We start from the raw sequence: 12,864 nt of genomic DNA, 5'->3' as shown, positions 1-12,864 counted from the left end.
AAGAAACAAAATCTTAACTATATAATTGTTTCAAGAGAAAATTGCATTTTGCACACCTTAAATTTGTCCAAAAATCAATTTTGTATACCTACTTTCAAATATTGCAGTTTGCATCCCTTTCTTTGAAATCCCATTCAAATTGCACCCTTTTTGCCAAATTTTGTCAATTTTTTAGCCCAAATTCTTGTCTTCAATAACATAGTTAATCTATTCTTGAAAAGGAAATATGAGATATATTGTAGGAGACAACAATTATGACTAAATGATTTGGTAAAAATGCTCCATGTTGAATCGGATTTCAAAGTAGGGGATGTGAAATGTAATTTGTATAATTTAATTTAATTTCTACAATTTTAGAATAAAAACAGTAATATATATTTGAAAATAAATGTTACTATATTTGAATATAGTAAAATCGCAAAAAAACTTAGAAAAGTTAGTATTTTTTGGTAATTTCTCATGGATTTGCTGCTTTGATTCGTTGAATTTCATCCCTGCATATTCACACCCACATATATCATCACAGATATATATTTATGTATGCATTTATACTGACAATGTTGGTATGATCGATACTCACTTATTAAACCGATTCTAGGCAGAGGGGACTCGATGTCTCTTCTCCAGAGCTGATACATATATAACATTAACAAAATCACATTTTTAAATTAATCAGGGGGCGTGTAAACAGGGGGCGTGTAAACAGCCAACACCATACCGCTTCATCAGCTTCACCAGCATAAGTAATCTTCTGTCCATTCTTCATACCCTTATCCACAATAACATTCATAACTTTTTTCTCTTGAACTACCTTCTCTCCCTTGCATTGGGAACAACGATCCTTGTCCCTTATCTTCTCTCCTGATCCTTTGCATTCATCGCAAGGATGCTGCATTTGCTGATACATAGAAGGTCCAAGCTGTCTCATGGATACCTTCCTACCAGACCCATGGCAACCTGAACACTTCATGGATGCCCCGGATTTTGATCCCTTACTGGCATAGAAAATACACATATATCAGATGCAGACAAATAAAAATAATACATGAAAGCAAGAGAATACAGAATTAACACACTCACCCTTTGCATTTGCTGCAAATCACATTGTGGGAAAGTGAAAGCTTCTTTGAGGTACCACTATACATATCTTCCAGAGAGATCTTAAGGGGATGCACAACATCCTCTCCTCTCTTTTGTCTCTGCACCCTACCGTTACCATGACCTGATAAACAACAAGGCGATTAATACTAAATCTTCAACGGAAAAATGTAACAGCAACAAAGCACTTATACAATCGGAAAACAAAACAGAAATAACAGAACATGAACATTTTATATGATATATGCCAACTAACCAAATGGGCTTGCACCATTAAAGAAAGAGTGGAACATTTCAACCGGGTCATGCATCTCACCCGGACCACCCATTCCTTCCTTGAGTGCATCTTCACCATATTGATCATATATCTCACGCTTCTCTGGATCACTAAGAACCTCATAGGCATGAGAAATCTCCTTAAACTGCAACAGAACAACAATGTATCTTGTATTAAACTAACTGATTACCTTATTAATATTCACAACATAACCATAAGCATAAAGAAAACATTTGTAAAACACAGTCATGGTACTTCAATACCAACAACTATTCTTAACAAAATATCAGACATGTAATTTAATATTAATTACCCAATTACGCACATACACACACATGCCAAAATAGAGAAAACTCCTAAAATTGAAAAAAGAGAAGCAACGTATTATGAATAAACCTGAGTTACTATAATCTAAGGGAATGACAACATGATATGCTTTTCGAAATAATGAGAAAATCGTAATAGTAAGCATACAAAACAACCATGTAGCACATACATGTTAATTTAATTCCAAAAGATAATCATGCTTCTAATTTATCACTAAAAGCTAATTAATCTTCCATTCCAACCAAGCATATAATTGCACAAACACCCACACTGCGCATAAAAGAAGCATACATGTTTTCTGAAATGAACCTCTCTCTATATAACACACACACACACACAATACCCACTCTCTTACACAAACTCTCTCGAAACAGATTACCTTATCAGAATCGCCGCCTTTATCAGGATGATTCTTGATAGCAGCCTTGCGATAAGCCTTCTTCAACTCATCTTGTGTGACATTCTTGAAAATGCCCAAAACTTCATAATACTTGGTGTTGTTACTCTTCTTTGGGGCTCTTCCAAACATCTTAAAAACCCCGCTGATTGATTTTGATCCACCTCAAAAGTTTTGTTAAAACCCAGGGGTAGCAGTAGACTAATAGGCGGCAACCTTTCGTCTGTCATAGCCCCCGTTTATGAATTTATAGGAAAACATAAATTAAATAAAACCGCTTGGATTTGGGGGCGTGTAAACAGGGGGCATGTAAACAGGGGGCGTGTAAACAGCTACAGTCACAACATACGTGAGGGGTGGAGAGGGGTAGGGAGAAAGTAGAGAGGGTGGAGAGGGAGAGAGTGAGAGAGAGAGATGGAAAGAGGACCTGTGCTTGTTGGAGAGAAGCCATGGCTTGGGGATTAAGAGCAGCATTAAGGGCTTGGGGATAATCTCCGTCTAATTGGAACCAGAATCTTATTGTGCTTGAGAATATTACTTGTACCATCTCGGACACAGGGAAAATCTCCGTCTCTTTCTTCTCCAAGGCCTCAAAAGACGAAACCCATGGAGTAAATTAAGCACAACAAATATAGAACCTAACCTTGAACTGAATCTTAATAGTTGAGCTGAATTCAGAGGCAATTTTGTAAAAGAGAAACAAGATTGGGTGAGTGAGATGGTTAGGGTTTGAAAACTCAAAAACCTAAACCAGGTAGAAGGTGGATAGAGGAGAGAGAAGAGTCGTGGGAGAGAGATGGAAGAGTAGGGAGAGAGAGAACCGATCAGATCTAACAAAGGGGATGGGTAGAGGTAAGGGGGGAAATGAAAATTAGAAGGGAGAGGGAAATGAAAATTAAAGGGGGGAAATAAAAAATTTTGTGAAAAATGAAAAAATCATAAATTATTTTTCTTAATTATATATTATAATTAAATACTTATTTTTTTACTCAATATTAACAGAATAATTTTTATTTTAAATAATTTCACATAATTTTATATATAAAATCATTTGAAACAAATTTGAAAATTTTAAATTATTTTTCTACATAACTAAAGTTAATATATATTAACATTGTGCAAGATGATCCTAAAAATATTTTTTAAGAAATTAATTATTTAATCAAGAAAGAGTCTTAATTTTTGGAATTGCACTTCTATTTGATTTTCATTATAAAATTATACAAGATAAATTTAAAATTTTTTAAATAATTTTTTATATGATTACAATCGATATATCACAATACAATTGGATCTTCGAAAATATTATTTTAAAAAATTACTATGTTGATAGGAAAATATCTCAATAATTTTTTCATATGACTAAAATTGATATATCTTAACATCCGTACGGTCGGATCGTCGAAAAAATCATTTTAAAAATTAATCTAGTAAATCGGGAGCGAGTCTCGTTGTTCGGAGGAGTACTTTTACAGGATTTTTCTAATATTGACGTGCAAGATGAATTTTAAATTTTTTAATAATTTTTTCATATGACTAAAATTGATATATATTAACATCCGTACGGTTGGATCATCGAAAAAATCATTTTAAAAATTAATCTTGTAAATCGAGAACGAGTCTCGTTGTTAGGAGGGGTACTTTTAGCGGATTTTTCTAATCCTGACATGCAAGATGAATTTCAAATTTTTTGATAATTTTTTCATATGACTAAAATTGATATATCTTAACATCCGTACGGTTGGATCGTCGAAAAAAACATTTTAAAAATTAATCTTGTAAATCGGGAACGAGTCTCGTTGTCGGGAGAGGTACTTTTCCCGGATTTTTCTAATCCTGACATGCAAGATGAAGTTCATATTTTTTAATAATTTTTTCATATGACTAAAATTGATATATCTTAACATCCGTACGGTTGGATCGTTGAAAAAATCATTTTAAAAATTAATCTTGTAAATCGGGAACGAGTCTCGTTCTTGGGAGGGGTACTTTTACCGTATTTTTCTAATCCTGACATGCAAGATGAAGTTCATATTTTTTAATAATTTTTTCATATGACTAAAATTGATATATCTTAACATCCGTACGGTTGGATCGTCGAAAAAATCATTTTAAAAATCAATCTTGTAAATCGGGAACGAGTCTCGTTGTCGGGAGGGGTACTTTTACCGGATTTTTCTAATCCTGACATGCAAGATGAAGTTCATATTTTTTAATAATTTTTTCATATGACTAAAATTGATATATCTTAACATCCGTACGGTTCGATCGTCGAAAAAATCATTTTAAAAATTAATCTTGTAAATTGGGAACGAGTCTCGTTGTCGGGATGGGTAATTTTACCGGATTTTTCTAATCCTGACATGCAAGATGAAGTTCATATTTTTTAATAATTTTTTCATATGACTAAAATGGATATATCTTAACATCTGTACGGTTGGATCGTCGAAAAAATCATTTTAAAAATTAATCTTGTAAATCGGGAACGAGTCTCATTGTCGGGACAGGTACTTTTACCGGATTTTTCTAATCCTGACATGCAAGATGAAGTTCATATTTTTTAATAATTTTTTCATATGACTAAAATTGATATATCTTAACATCCGTACGGTCGGATCGTCGAAAAAATCATTTTAAAAATTAATCTTGTAAATCGGGAACGAGTCTCGTTGTCGGGACGGGTACTTTTACCGGATTTTTCTAATCCTGACATGCAAGATGAAGTTCATATTTTTTAATAATTTTTTCATATGACTAAAATTGATATATCTTAATATCTGTACGGTGGGATCATCGAAAAAATCATTTTAAAAATTAATCTTGTAAATCGGGAACGAGTCTCGTTGTCGGGAGGGGTACTTTTACCGGATTTTTCCAATCCTGACATGCAAGATGAAGTTCATATTTTTTAATAATTTTTTCATATGACTAAAATTGATATATCTTAACATCCGTACGGTTGGATCGTCGAAAAAATCATTTTAGAAATTAATCTTGTAAACCGGAAATCTCATTTATAGAGTAATACTTTTACAATGGTTTCCTTGAAACACCATTGTGTAAAGATAAAATAAGACAACGCTTTTTTTATTATAAAACCGTTGTGTGAGCATATCAGCTTTTTTCAATCTAACGGCTAATATCTAATCTCATTTCAATCAAGGGCTATCATTCAGACACTTCAGCAATCCGAGTAAAATGTTTACAACCAATCATGGGGTGCCACCTCATCAGGTGGTGCCCATTGAAATTATAAAATAACTATTTCAGACAACTGTTTTGTTCCGTTGTATGAAGTTTTCTAAGACAACCCTTGTAAAAACTGTTGTGTGAATTACACAACGTAATATCTAAAAGCTTGTATAAGACCAACTAAGACAACACTTTTGTTTTAACATAAAACCGTTGTATAAGAATTCGGCTATTTTTCGATCTAACGGCCAATATCAAATCTCATATCAATGAAGGGCTCTCATTTCGCCACGTCAGCAATCCTTGTGAATGATTTACCACCTATCACGTGCTGCCACCTCAATACGTGGTACCCATTGAAATTCCTCAGACAATGGTTTCATTCCGTTGTTTGATGGTTTAGAGGACAACCTTTCTAAAAAACCGTTGTCTCAATTACACAATGTAATGTCAAAACCGTTGTCTTATATCCCTATACGTTAACATAGTAACAACGGTTTATAATCGTTATGTTAAAGATCTACAAAAACACTATATTTAAAAAACTGTTGTCTGACTCGATGAGAGGATACAACTTGTACAACAGTTAAAAAAAGATGAATATCCGTTGTTTGTTCTGGAGCTCACACAACTATTTTTTCTGTAAAATCAATTCACCGTTGTATGATTTTTTAGGACGACGGTTTTTTTTTTAACCGTTGTTTGTCAAGTGTTGTCTGATTGCAAATTTCTTGTAGTGAATTGAACAAAATAAAAAAATTACATCACCGGAAAGTAGATTTAATCTACTTTAATATATAATTTTTAGTTTTTTGAAATAATATACGAGTAATGTTTAATCGTTAGTCAAAAGTTGGTAAATTTGACTTCTATAAAAGGAAAAGTGACACAAAATATGAGATGGACCGAGTATATTACACAAACCCACAACCCTATATTGCTGTTAGATAAACTATCAACCGTTAAGGTTTAATAAAGTGTAAAAGTGAACTAAACAAACAAAATATTTACTATATCAATTTTAAAATAACAGTTAATTTAACTTAATATATTTTTTTTTCAAATAAAAAATATGTAAAAAAAACCAGGCACCTAAACAAACAAAATCTTAACTATATAATTGTTTCAAGAGAAAATTGTATTTTGCACACCTTAAATTTGTCCAAAAATCAATTTTGTATACCTACTTTCAAATATTGCAGTTTGCATCCCTTTCTTTGAAATGTAATTTGTATAATTTAATTTAATTTCTACAATTTTAGAATAAAAACAGTAATATATATTTGAAAATAAATGTTACTATATTTGAATATAGTAAAATCGCAAAAAAACTTAGAAAAGTTAGTATTTTTGGTAATTTCTCATGTTACAATTACCCCAACTTTAAATTGACATAAAACTTGTGATGTGCACTTTTTAGGGCAACATGCACACTCGTATACAAAAACAAAAACAATATGCACCTTCCTTTTTCTTTAAATTTAGTTAAAAACACTTTCACTTTTTTTTGGGTAACATGCCTAGTGTATTGTATACAAAAACAACACGCAAACTTCCTTTTTTTAACCTGTCCTTGCACAAAATAATTTAAAATTAACATCTTGGCCAACTTAAAATAAATATTAAAAATGTCATGAAGATATTTTTGGGTCAAGAAGTATTCTCGACTACCCAAGGTTCGGAGGCAAAGATGTGGACGGGGAGCCGCCGTGGTTTCTCGAGAGGGAGCCGCCTTGGTCTCTCTCGAGACAGGCATGAGATATCAATTATTACATATAAGAGTATTCTAAAGAGTTCTATTCATTTAGCTTATACTTGAAAACTTGTATATTATTACATATACCCTAATTAAAAATGAAAAAAATGACCCATAAACTTGTAGGCCAATGATCCTTTGATAAACGACTTTCTCCTTGAATTACTCAGTATAAGTGCTTTCGAGAATAGTGCTCCGGTGACTCATATTATTGAATGTGTCACCAAAGTCAAGACAATTATAAAAAGAGATAAGGATATGAATCTATTTTTGACTTATTAACATTTTTAAATTTGTATGCAACCCATGCTATAAGTTGTGACTTAAGTGTGACTATATATACTACAAGTAACATGGCCTTTATCGGCCAAAAGTAATTCAATAAAAATCAGCCGGTATTACCCACTAGAAATTGTAGTCATTTTTTTGGTTTATGAATTGTAAAAATAGTTGCTATTAGTCATAATCCACCAGACTTATTTTTACTGCAATTCGTGTAACCCTTATGCCATTGCGTACATTATTAATGCCAATCATCCAAACACGTTCATATCACTTACAAGGCACAACACAAAAATATTAAACTAAATCAAATCATAAACAATAAAACATACTATCAAACTATTAGACTATTAATAACCCACATAACACTACAACAAATCTGGCCATTTACGACGGTTTTTTTGAACTGAAATCGTCGTAATTGAGCCATTTACGACGGAAAAAAATCGTCGTTTTTGGTCGAGTAGTAAGTTCGTTTTTTCGTCACAAGATAAAATTGCGTCACAAGTTAGAAAGTAGGGACCCACATACTCAATAAAATAATAAATCTACTTACGACGGAATATATCGTCGTAAGATACCAAAATACAACGGAAAAAACGTCGGATATTACTTTACGGGACCCACTTTTTATAAGATAAAATGTAATTTTATGACGGAAAAATGCGTCGTAAGTTAGAAATTTCCGACAAAAAAACTCGCCGGAAACTAGAAATTTACCAAATCCGGTGAGATTTCCGGTTTCCGGCAGCATTTTTCAAGATGTTGCTGCCCACCAGAGAATTTTAAACTACTCTGACAAATTAGAAATGACCATAACAACAAATAAACCCCAAAGTCAACAAAAATAAAAAATCAGAAAAAGGCCTTAACAAGGTTTAAGGCCATTATGTGCACATTGGTCCTTTGTCTGTGCTTGTTGTAAGACCAAATTCCTCCCGCAGCACAAGTAGCTATAAGCTGTTCCAAAACAAGTTATTAAAGCATGCACTAGAACCTCTTTGATATTTTGAAGTTGAATTTTAGATATCAATTGAAAATAGAAAGTGATCTTCCTAAACTTACTGGAGATAGCCATAAGGCTGCAGTCTGCATATCAAACTTTGGAGCATAAAGTACTGTTTCCCCGTAAAATTATAGCTGGAGGAAGTAGCAAATATGCAAGGAATAATGCTCCGTCAGTCCCTGCAAATACCACAGGTCGGTTGAAATGATGGTTTCAGCAGCCGATGATGCTATAGTCAGAGCAGTGGTGAGCCTATATATATGATTCAACAATGTGTTACGAATGACGATAAACATGCTAATCAATTTATCAACAATTAATGATATCATCCTTCCAAGAAATGACGAGTTTCCCCTAATTCTTGAACTTCTAATTTACTTTTCAAGAACATTAGTTTTGTCAAAATACAACTGAACATTGTTTTTGAAAGACATACAAAATTTTTACATGGCCTTAATCCTGATAATAACACACACGCCTGCATTGAGTCTCCAACACTCAACTTCTTGTTACTACCAAGAGAAAAGGGATATTCGCTGTACTCGTACTATAATGCTAGCGATATTTCAAGATCAGAACTCCATACAAAAAGCACAAATTTCTAATACATTAAGGATATACCATGTAGCAAGCTTGATGAAAATTTGAAAGGAAAATATGAAGTTCCTAATGCAAAATATCAAATCGAAAGAAAATTGAAAACCTTAGCAGCAGTTTCCATATCAAATCCAGAGCTTTGCATTATTGCTTCTTGAGCTTTTTTGGAAGCTTCTGAAATTGTAGGAAAAGCATACTTCCCAGCCTGGTCTCCAGCTTGCTGCAAGATAGGCAATACTGCATCAACCCCAGGATTTACCACTTCAGAAACAGCTCCAAAAACTTTGCTTAAAACATCGAAAACACTGGAACCCACTTCTTGCACTTGACCAATTGTATCTTCAACCTGCAAAAATAATCAGGAATGCCAAAATCATCACAATGAGCATTATATTTCCCAACAGCCCTTTACATAAATTCAAAAAACTAAACAAATTATTAAGTAAAGTTACTAACTTGAGTGATGGATGACACAATTTGTTCTTTGGCATTTATTTGAAAATTTCCCCACTGTGGTTAGGTTAGGACCACAGGCCACAGATTGAAGGTTCATTCAGTGACCTACAACCCGGTGATTTATATCAATCTTATAGTCCCGTACATACTTGAATGTTCACTTATCGATATAGTATATAGGATTAGAGGGGTGTAATTAAATATAAAAGTTAGCCCTTCTACAATAATGAATTGTATCCTGAAAGAAACTTTGATTATATAAGCCATAACCAAAACTCAAGTACATTCTGTAGACTAACCGAAACATGTTTACAAAACAAGAAACTAATATAATTAAGGCACTGTGTTATGTACAAGGTACTGCACAAACAAATGTAACCTGACCTTGTATTTTAACAAATGCTATGAAAACAAAGGATCGTAAGACTTGTGATGAAGAGGAAACCACGTTCATGCTTGTTGCTACCTCTTCGTCGTCTATATACACACAAATTAAAATCAATACACACATATACGAATACACATACGTAACAACTGATCATCATTACCATCACCAAATTAAGAGATTTGAAAGATTGAAATAGCTAGATTTTGAGAGATTGGGAATACGTATATTACATACGGTGTTGGTCAGGATTTGAGAGATGTAATTGAAGGACAAAAAGATAGAACTCATAAAAGAGGAAGAGAAGAGGGATAGAGGCGGATCTGAACAAAAAAAGAAGTGGATGAATGAGATAATTGGGTTTTTGACTTGATTTGACCGGAGTGCGTTGGGCTAAATGTATAACATATCTATTACTATTATATAAAAACATTAAAAATTTACGAAACCTGTTTTTTGATACACACTAATTTTATACAATTACCCGTACTTATATAAATTATATATTATCTAATTACCCTTAATTGTAAATTTAAAAATATTTTTCCCCTTTTAGTTTCATACCATATACTTTCTTGTTCGACATAATTTCTATCGAGCAAACAAACCCTCACGGAAACAATTGTCCGTTGAGAAATAAGATTATAATATTTTTTTTGGGAAGATATAAGATTATAATTTAATTTAATAGATTCCAGAAAATCTAAATTCAAAAGCATGGATTTTTATAACTAGCATCAATATTGATATTTACAATCTTTCATTAATTTTACCAAATTACACGTACTTATAAATTATATATTATCTAATTACCCTTAATTGTAAATTTAAAAAAAATCCACTTTTAGTGATATAACCAAAATTTAATATCAAAATAATTTTATTTTGTTTGACATTTTAACAATCAAGCATCAGTTTGGCTACTCCAGCTAACTAGTGTTGAATCTTGAATTAGTGTTTCGATTATTTTAAAAATAATTTTCAACGATCCAACCGTATGGATGTCAATAAATATATATATTAGTTATATAACAAAAATTTTATATCAAAATAGTTTAATTTGGTTTGACATTTTAATAGTCAAGCATCAGTTTGACTAGTTCAGCTAACTAGTGTTGAATCTTGAATTAGTGTTTCGATTATTATAAAAATATTTTTCAACGATCCGACCATATGGATGTCAATAGATATATATTAGTGATATAACCAAAATTTCATATCAAAATAATTTTATTTGGTTTGACATTTTAACAGTCAAGCATCAGTTTGACTAGTATTGTTAACTAGTGTTGAATCTTGAATTAGTGTTTCAATTATTTAAAAAAAAAATCAACGATCCAACCATATGGATGTCAATAGATATATATTAGTGATATAACCAAAATTTCATATCAAAATTATTTTATTTTATTTGACATTTTAACAGTCAAGCATCAGTTTGACTAGTACAGCTAACTAGTGTTTAATCCTAAATTGGTGTTTCGATTATTTTAATAATATTTTTAAAATATCCAACTGTATGGATGTCAATAAATATATATATTTGTGATATAACCAAAATTTCATATAAAAATAAATTTATTTGGTTTGTCATTTTAACAGTTAAGTATAAGTTCGACTAGTACAATTAAATAGTGTTTAGTTCTGAATTTGTGTTTCGATTATTTTAAAAATATTTTTCCACGATCCAACCATATGGATGTCAATAGATATATATATATATATATATATATATATATATATTAGTGATAACTAAAATTTTATATCAAAATAATTTTATTTGGTTTGACATTTTAACAGTCAAGCATCAGTTTGACTAGTACAGCTAACTAGTGTTGAATCTTGAATTAATGTTTCAATTATTTTAAAAATATTTTTCAACGATCCAACCGTATGGATGTCAATAAATATATATATTAGTTATATAACCAAAATTTTGTATCAAAATAATTTAATTTGGTTTGACATTTTAATAGTCAAACATCAGTTTGACTAGTTCAGCTAACTAGTGTTGAATCTTGAATTAATGTTTCGATTATTTTAAAAATATTTTTCAACGATCCAACCGTATGGATGTCAATAAATATATATATTAGTGATATAACCAAAAGTTCAGATCAAAATAATTTAATTTGGTTTGACATTTTAATAGTCAAGCATCAGTTTGACTAGTTCAGCTAACTAGTGTTGAATCATGAATTAGTATTTCGATTATTTTAAAAATATTTTTCAACAATCCAACCATGTGGATGTCAACAGATATATATATTAGTGATACAACTAAAATTTCATATCAACATAATTTGATTTGTTTTGCCATTTTAACAGTCAACCCGATGTTTGACTACTACATCTAACTAGTATTCAATCATGATTGGTGTCTCGATTATTTTAAAAATATTTTTCAACGATCCAACCATATGGATGTCAATAGATAATATTAGTGATATAACCAAAATTTCATATGAAAATAAGTTTATTTGGTTTGTCATCTTAACAGTCAAACATCATTTTGACTAGTAGAACTAACTAATGTTTAATCCTGAATCAGTGTTTCGATTATTTTTAAAAAAAAATTCAATGATCCAACCTTATAGATGTCAATAGATATATATATTAGTGATATAACCAAAATTTTATATCAAAATAGTTTTATTTGGCTTGCCATTTTAACGGTCAAACATCATTTTGACTAGTACAGCTAACTAATGTTTAATCCTGAATTAGTGTTTCGATTATTTTAAAAATATTTTTCAAAGATACAACCGTATGGATGTGCTAATTTACGAAGGAATCCGTCATAAATTATTATTTGCAAAAAAATTCAGAAAAGTCAAATTTACCGCCAAATTTTTGGGGAAAAACTTAAATTTCCCTTTTCGATAACTTACGACGAATTTTAATTTCCGTCGTAAATTAGATGTTCCAAAATTTTCCGTCACAAATATTTCGTCGCAACTTTAGATGAAATTTTATTTATTTAATTTCAAGTTAAAATTTTAAAAAAAAATATTTAACTTACGACGAAATGTTAAAATCGTCGCAATTTCAAATGATTTTTATTTTCCCGCCAAAAAATTGGGGAAAAAGT

The 12,864-nt window shown here is 31.2% G+C and overlaps 2 protein-coding genes across 3 annotated transcripts; both read right to left on the bottom strand.

Moving 5' to 3' along the window:
* Nucleotides 1–533: 533 nt before the first annotated feature.
* On the bottom strand, nucleotides 534–2,935 carry LOC141704198 (dnaJ protein homolog). The gene is made up of 4 exons (XM_074507501.1): nucleotides 2,082–2,935; nucleotides 1,355–1,520; nucleotides 1,081–1,222; nucleotides 534–995 (listed from the first exon to the last, which is right to left on the bottom strand). Exons 1-4 carry the CDS (start codon nucleotides 2,229–2,231, stop codon nucleotides 656–658), a joined length of 798 nt encoding a protein of 265 aa, XP_074363602.1. The 5' UTR covers nucleotides 2,232–2,935; the 3' UTR covers nucleotides 534–655.
* Nucleotides 2,936–8,016: 5,081 nt separating this feature from the next.
* LOC141704199 (calcium sensing receptor, chloroplastic-like) lies at nucleotides 8,017–10,131 on the bottom strand. 2 transcript variants are annotated; one of them, XR_012567868.1, is made up of 5 exons: nucleotides 10,011–10,131; nucleotides 9,389–9,865; nucleotides 9,039–9,278; nucleotides 8,395–8,587; nucleotides 8,017–8,289 (listed from the first exon to the last, which is right to left on the bottom strand). XR_012567868.1 is itself a non-coding variant. In XM_074507502.1 (4 exons), exons 1-3 carry the CDS (start codon nucleotides 9,937–9,939, stop codon nucleotides 8,549–8,551), a joined length of 303 nt encoding a protein of 100 aa, XP_074363603.1. In that variant the 5' UTR covers nucleotides 9,940–10,016; the 3' UTR covers nucleotides 8,017–8,289; nucleotides 8,395–8,548. The 2 variants fall into 2 exon arrangements, 1 of the variants encoding a protein (XP_074363603.1); XM_074507502.1 differs by lacking the exon at nucleotides 9,389–9,865 and having other exon boundaries at nucleotides 9,916–10,016.
* Nucleotides 10,132–12,864: the final 2,733 nt, after the last annotated feature.

The sequence above is a fragment of the Apium graveolens genome, unplaced genomic scaffold, assembly GCF_009905375.1.
Source record: "Apium graveolens cultivar Ventura unplaced genomic scaffold, ASM990537v1 ctg7544, whole genome shotgun sequence".
Taxonomy (NCBI): domain Eukaryota; kingdom Viridiplantae; phylum Streptophyta; class Magnoliopsida; order Apiales; family Apiaceae; genus Apium; species Apium graveolens.
Note: the sequence above shows the minus strand (reverse complement) of the source record. Positions and strands in the feature narration are given on the sequence as shown.

What these genes read in the sequence shown, in the direction of transcription:
- LOC141704198 (XM_074507501.1), bottom strand. Translation starts at nt 2,231, where the DNA reads ATGTTTGGAAGAGCCCCAAAGAAGAGTAACAACACCAAGTATTATGAA. An exon ending in TAATGGTGCAAGCCCATTTG is followed by an intron (nt 1,223 to 1,354) that starts GTTAGTTGGCAT and finishes GTTGTTTATCAG; the next exon opens with GTCATGGTAACGGTAGGGTG. An exon ending in ATTTGCAGCAAATGCAAAGG is followed by an intron (nt 996 to 1,080) that starts GTGAGTGTGTTA and finishes TTTCTATGCCAG; the next exon opens with TAAGGGATCAAAATCCGGGG.
- LOC141704199 (XM_074507502.1), bottom strand. Translation starts at nt 9,939, where the DNA reads ATGGTAATGATGATCAGTTGTTAC. An exon ending in TAATGATGATCAGTTGTTAC is followed by an intron (nt 9,279 to 9,915) that starts GTATGTGTATTC and finishes TTATTTTTGCAG; the next exon opens with GTTGAAGATACAATTGGTCA. An exon ending in ATATGGAAACTGCTGCTAAG is followed by an intron (nt 8,588 to 9,038) that starts GTTTTCAATTTT and finishes TCATATATATAG; the next exon opens with GCTCACCACTGCTCTGACTA.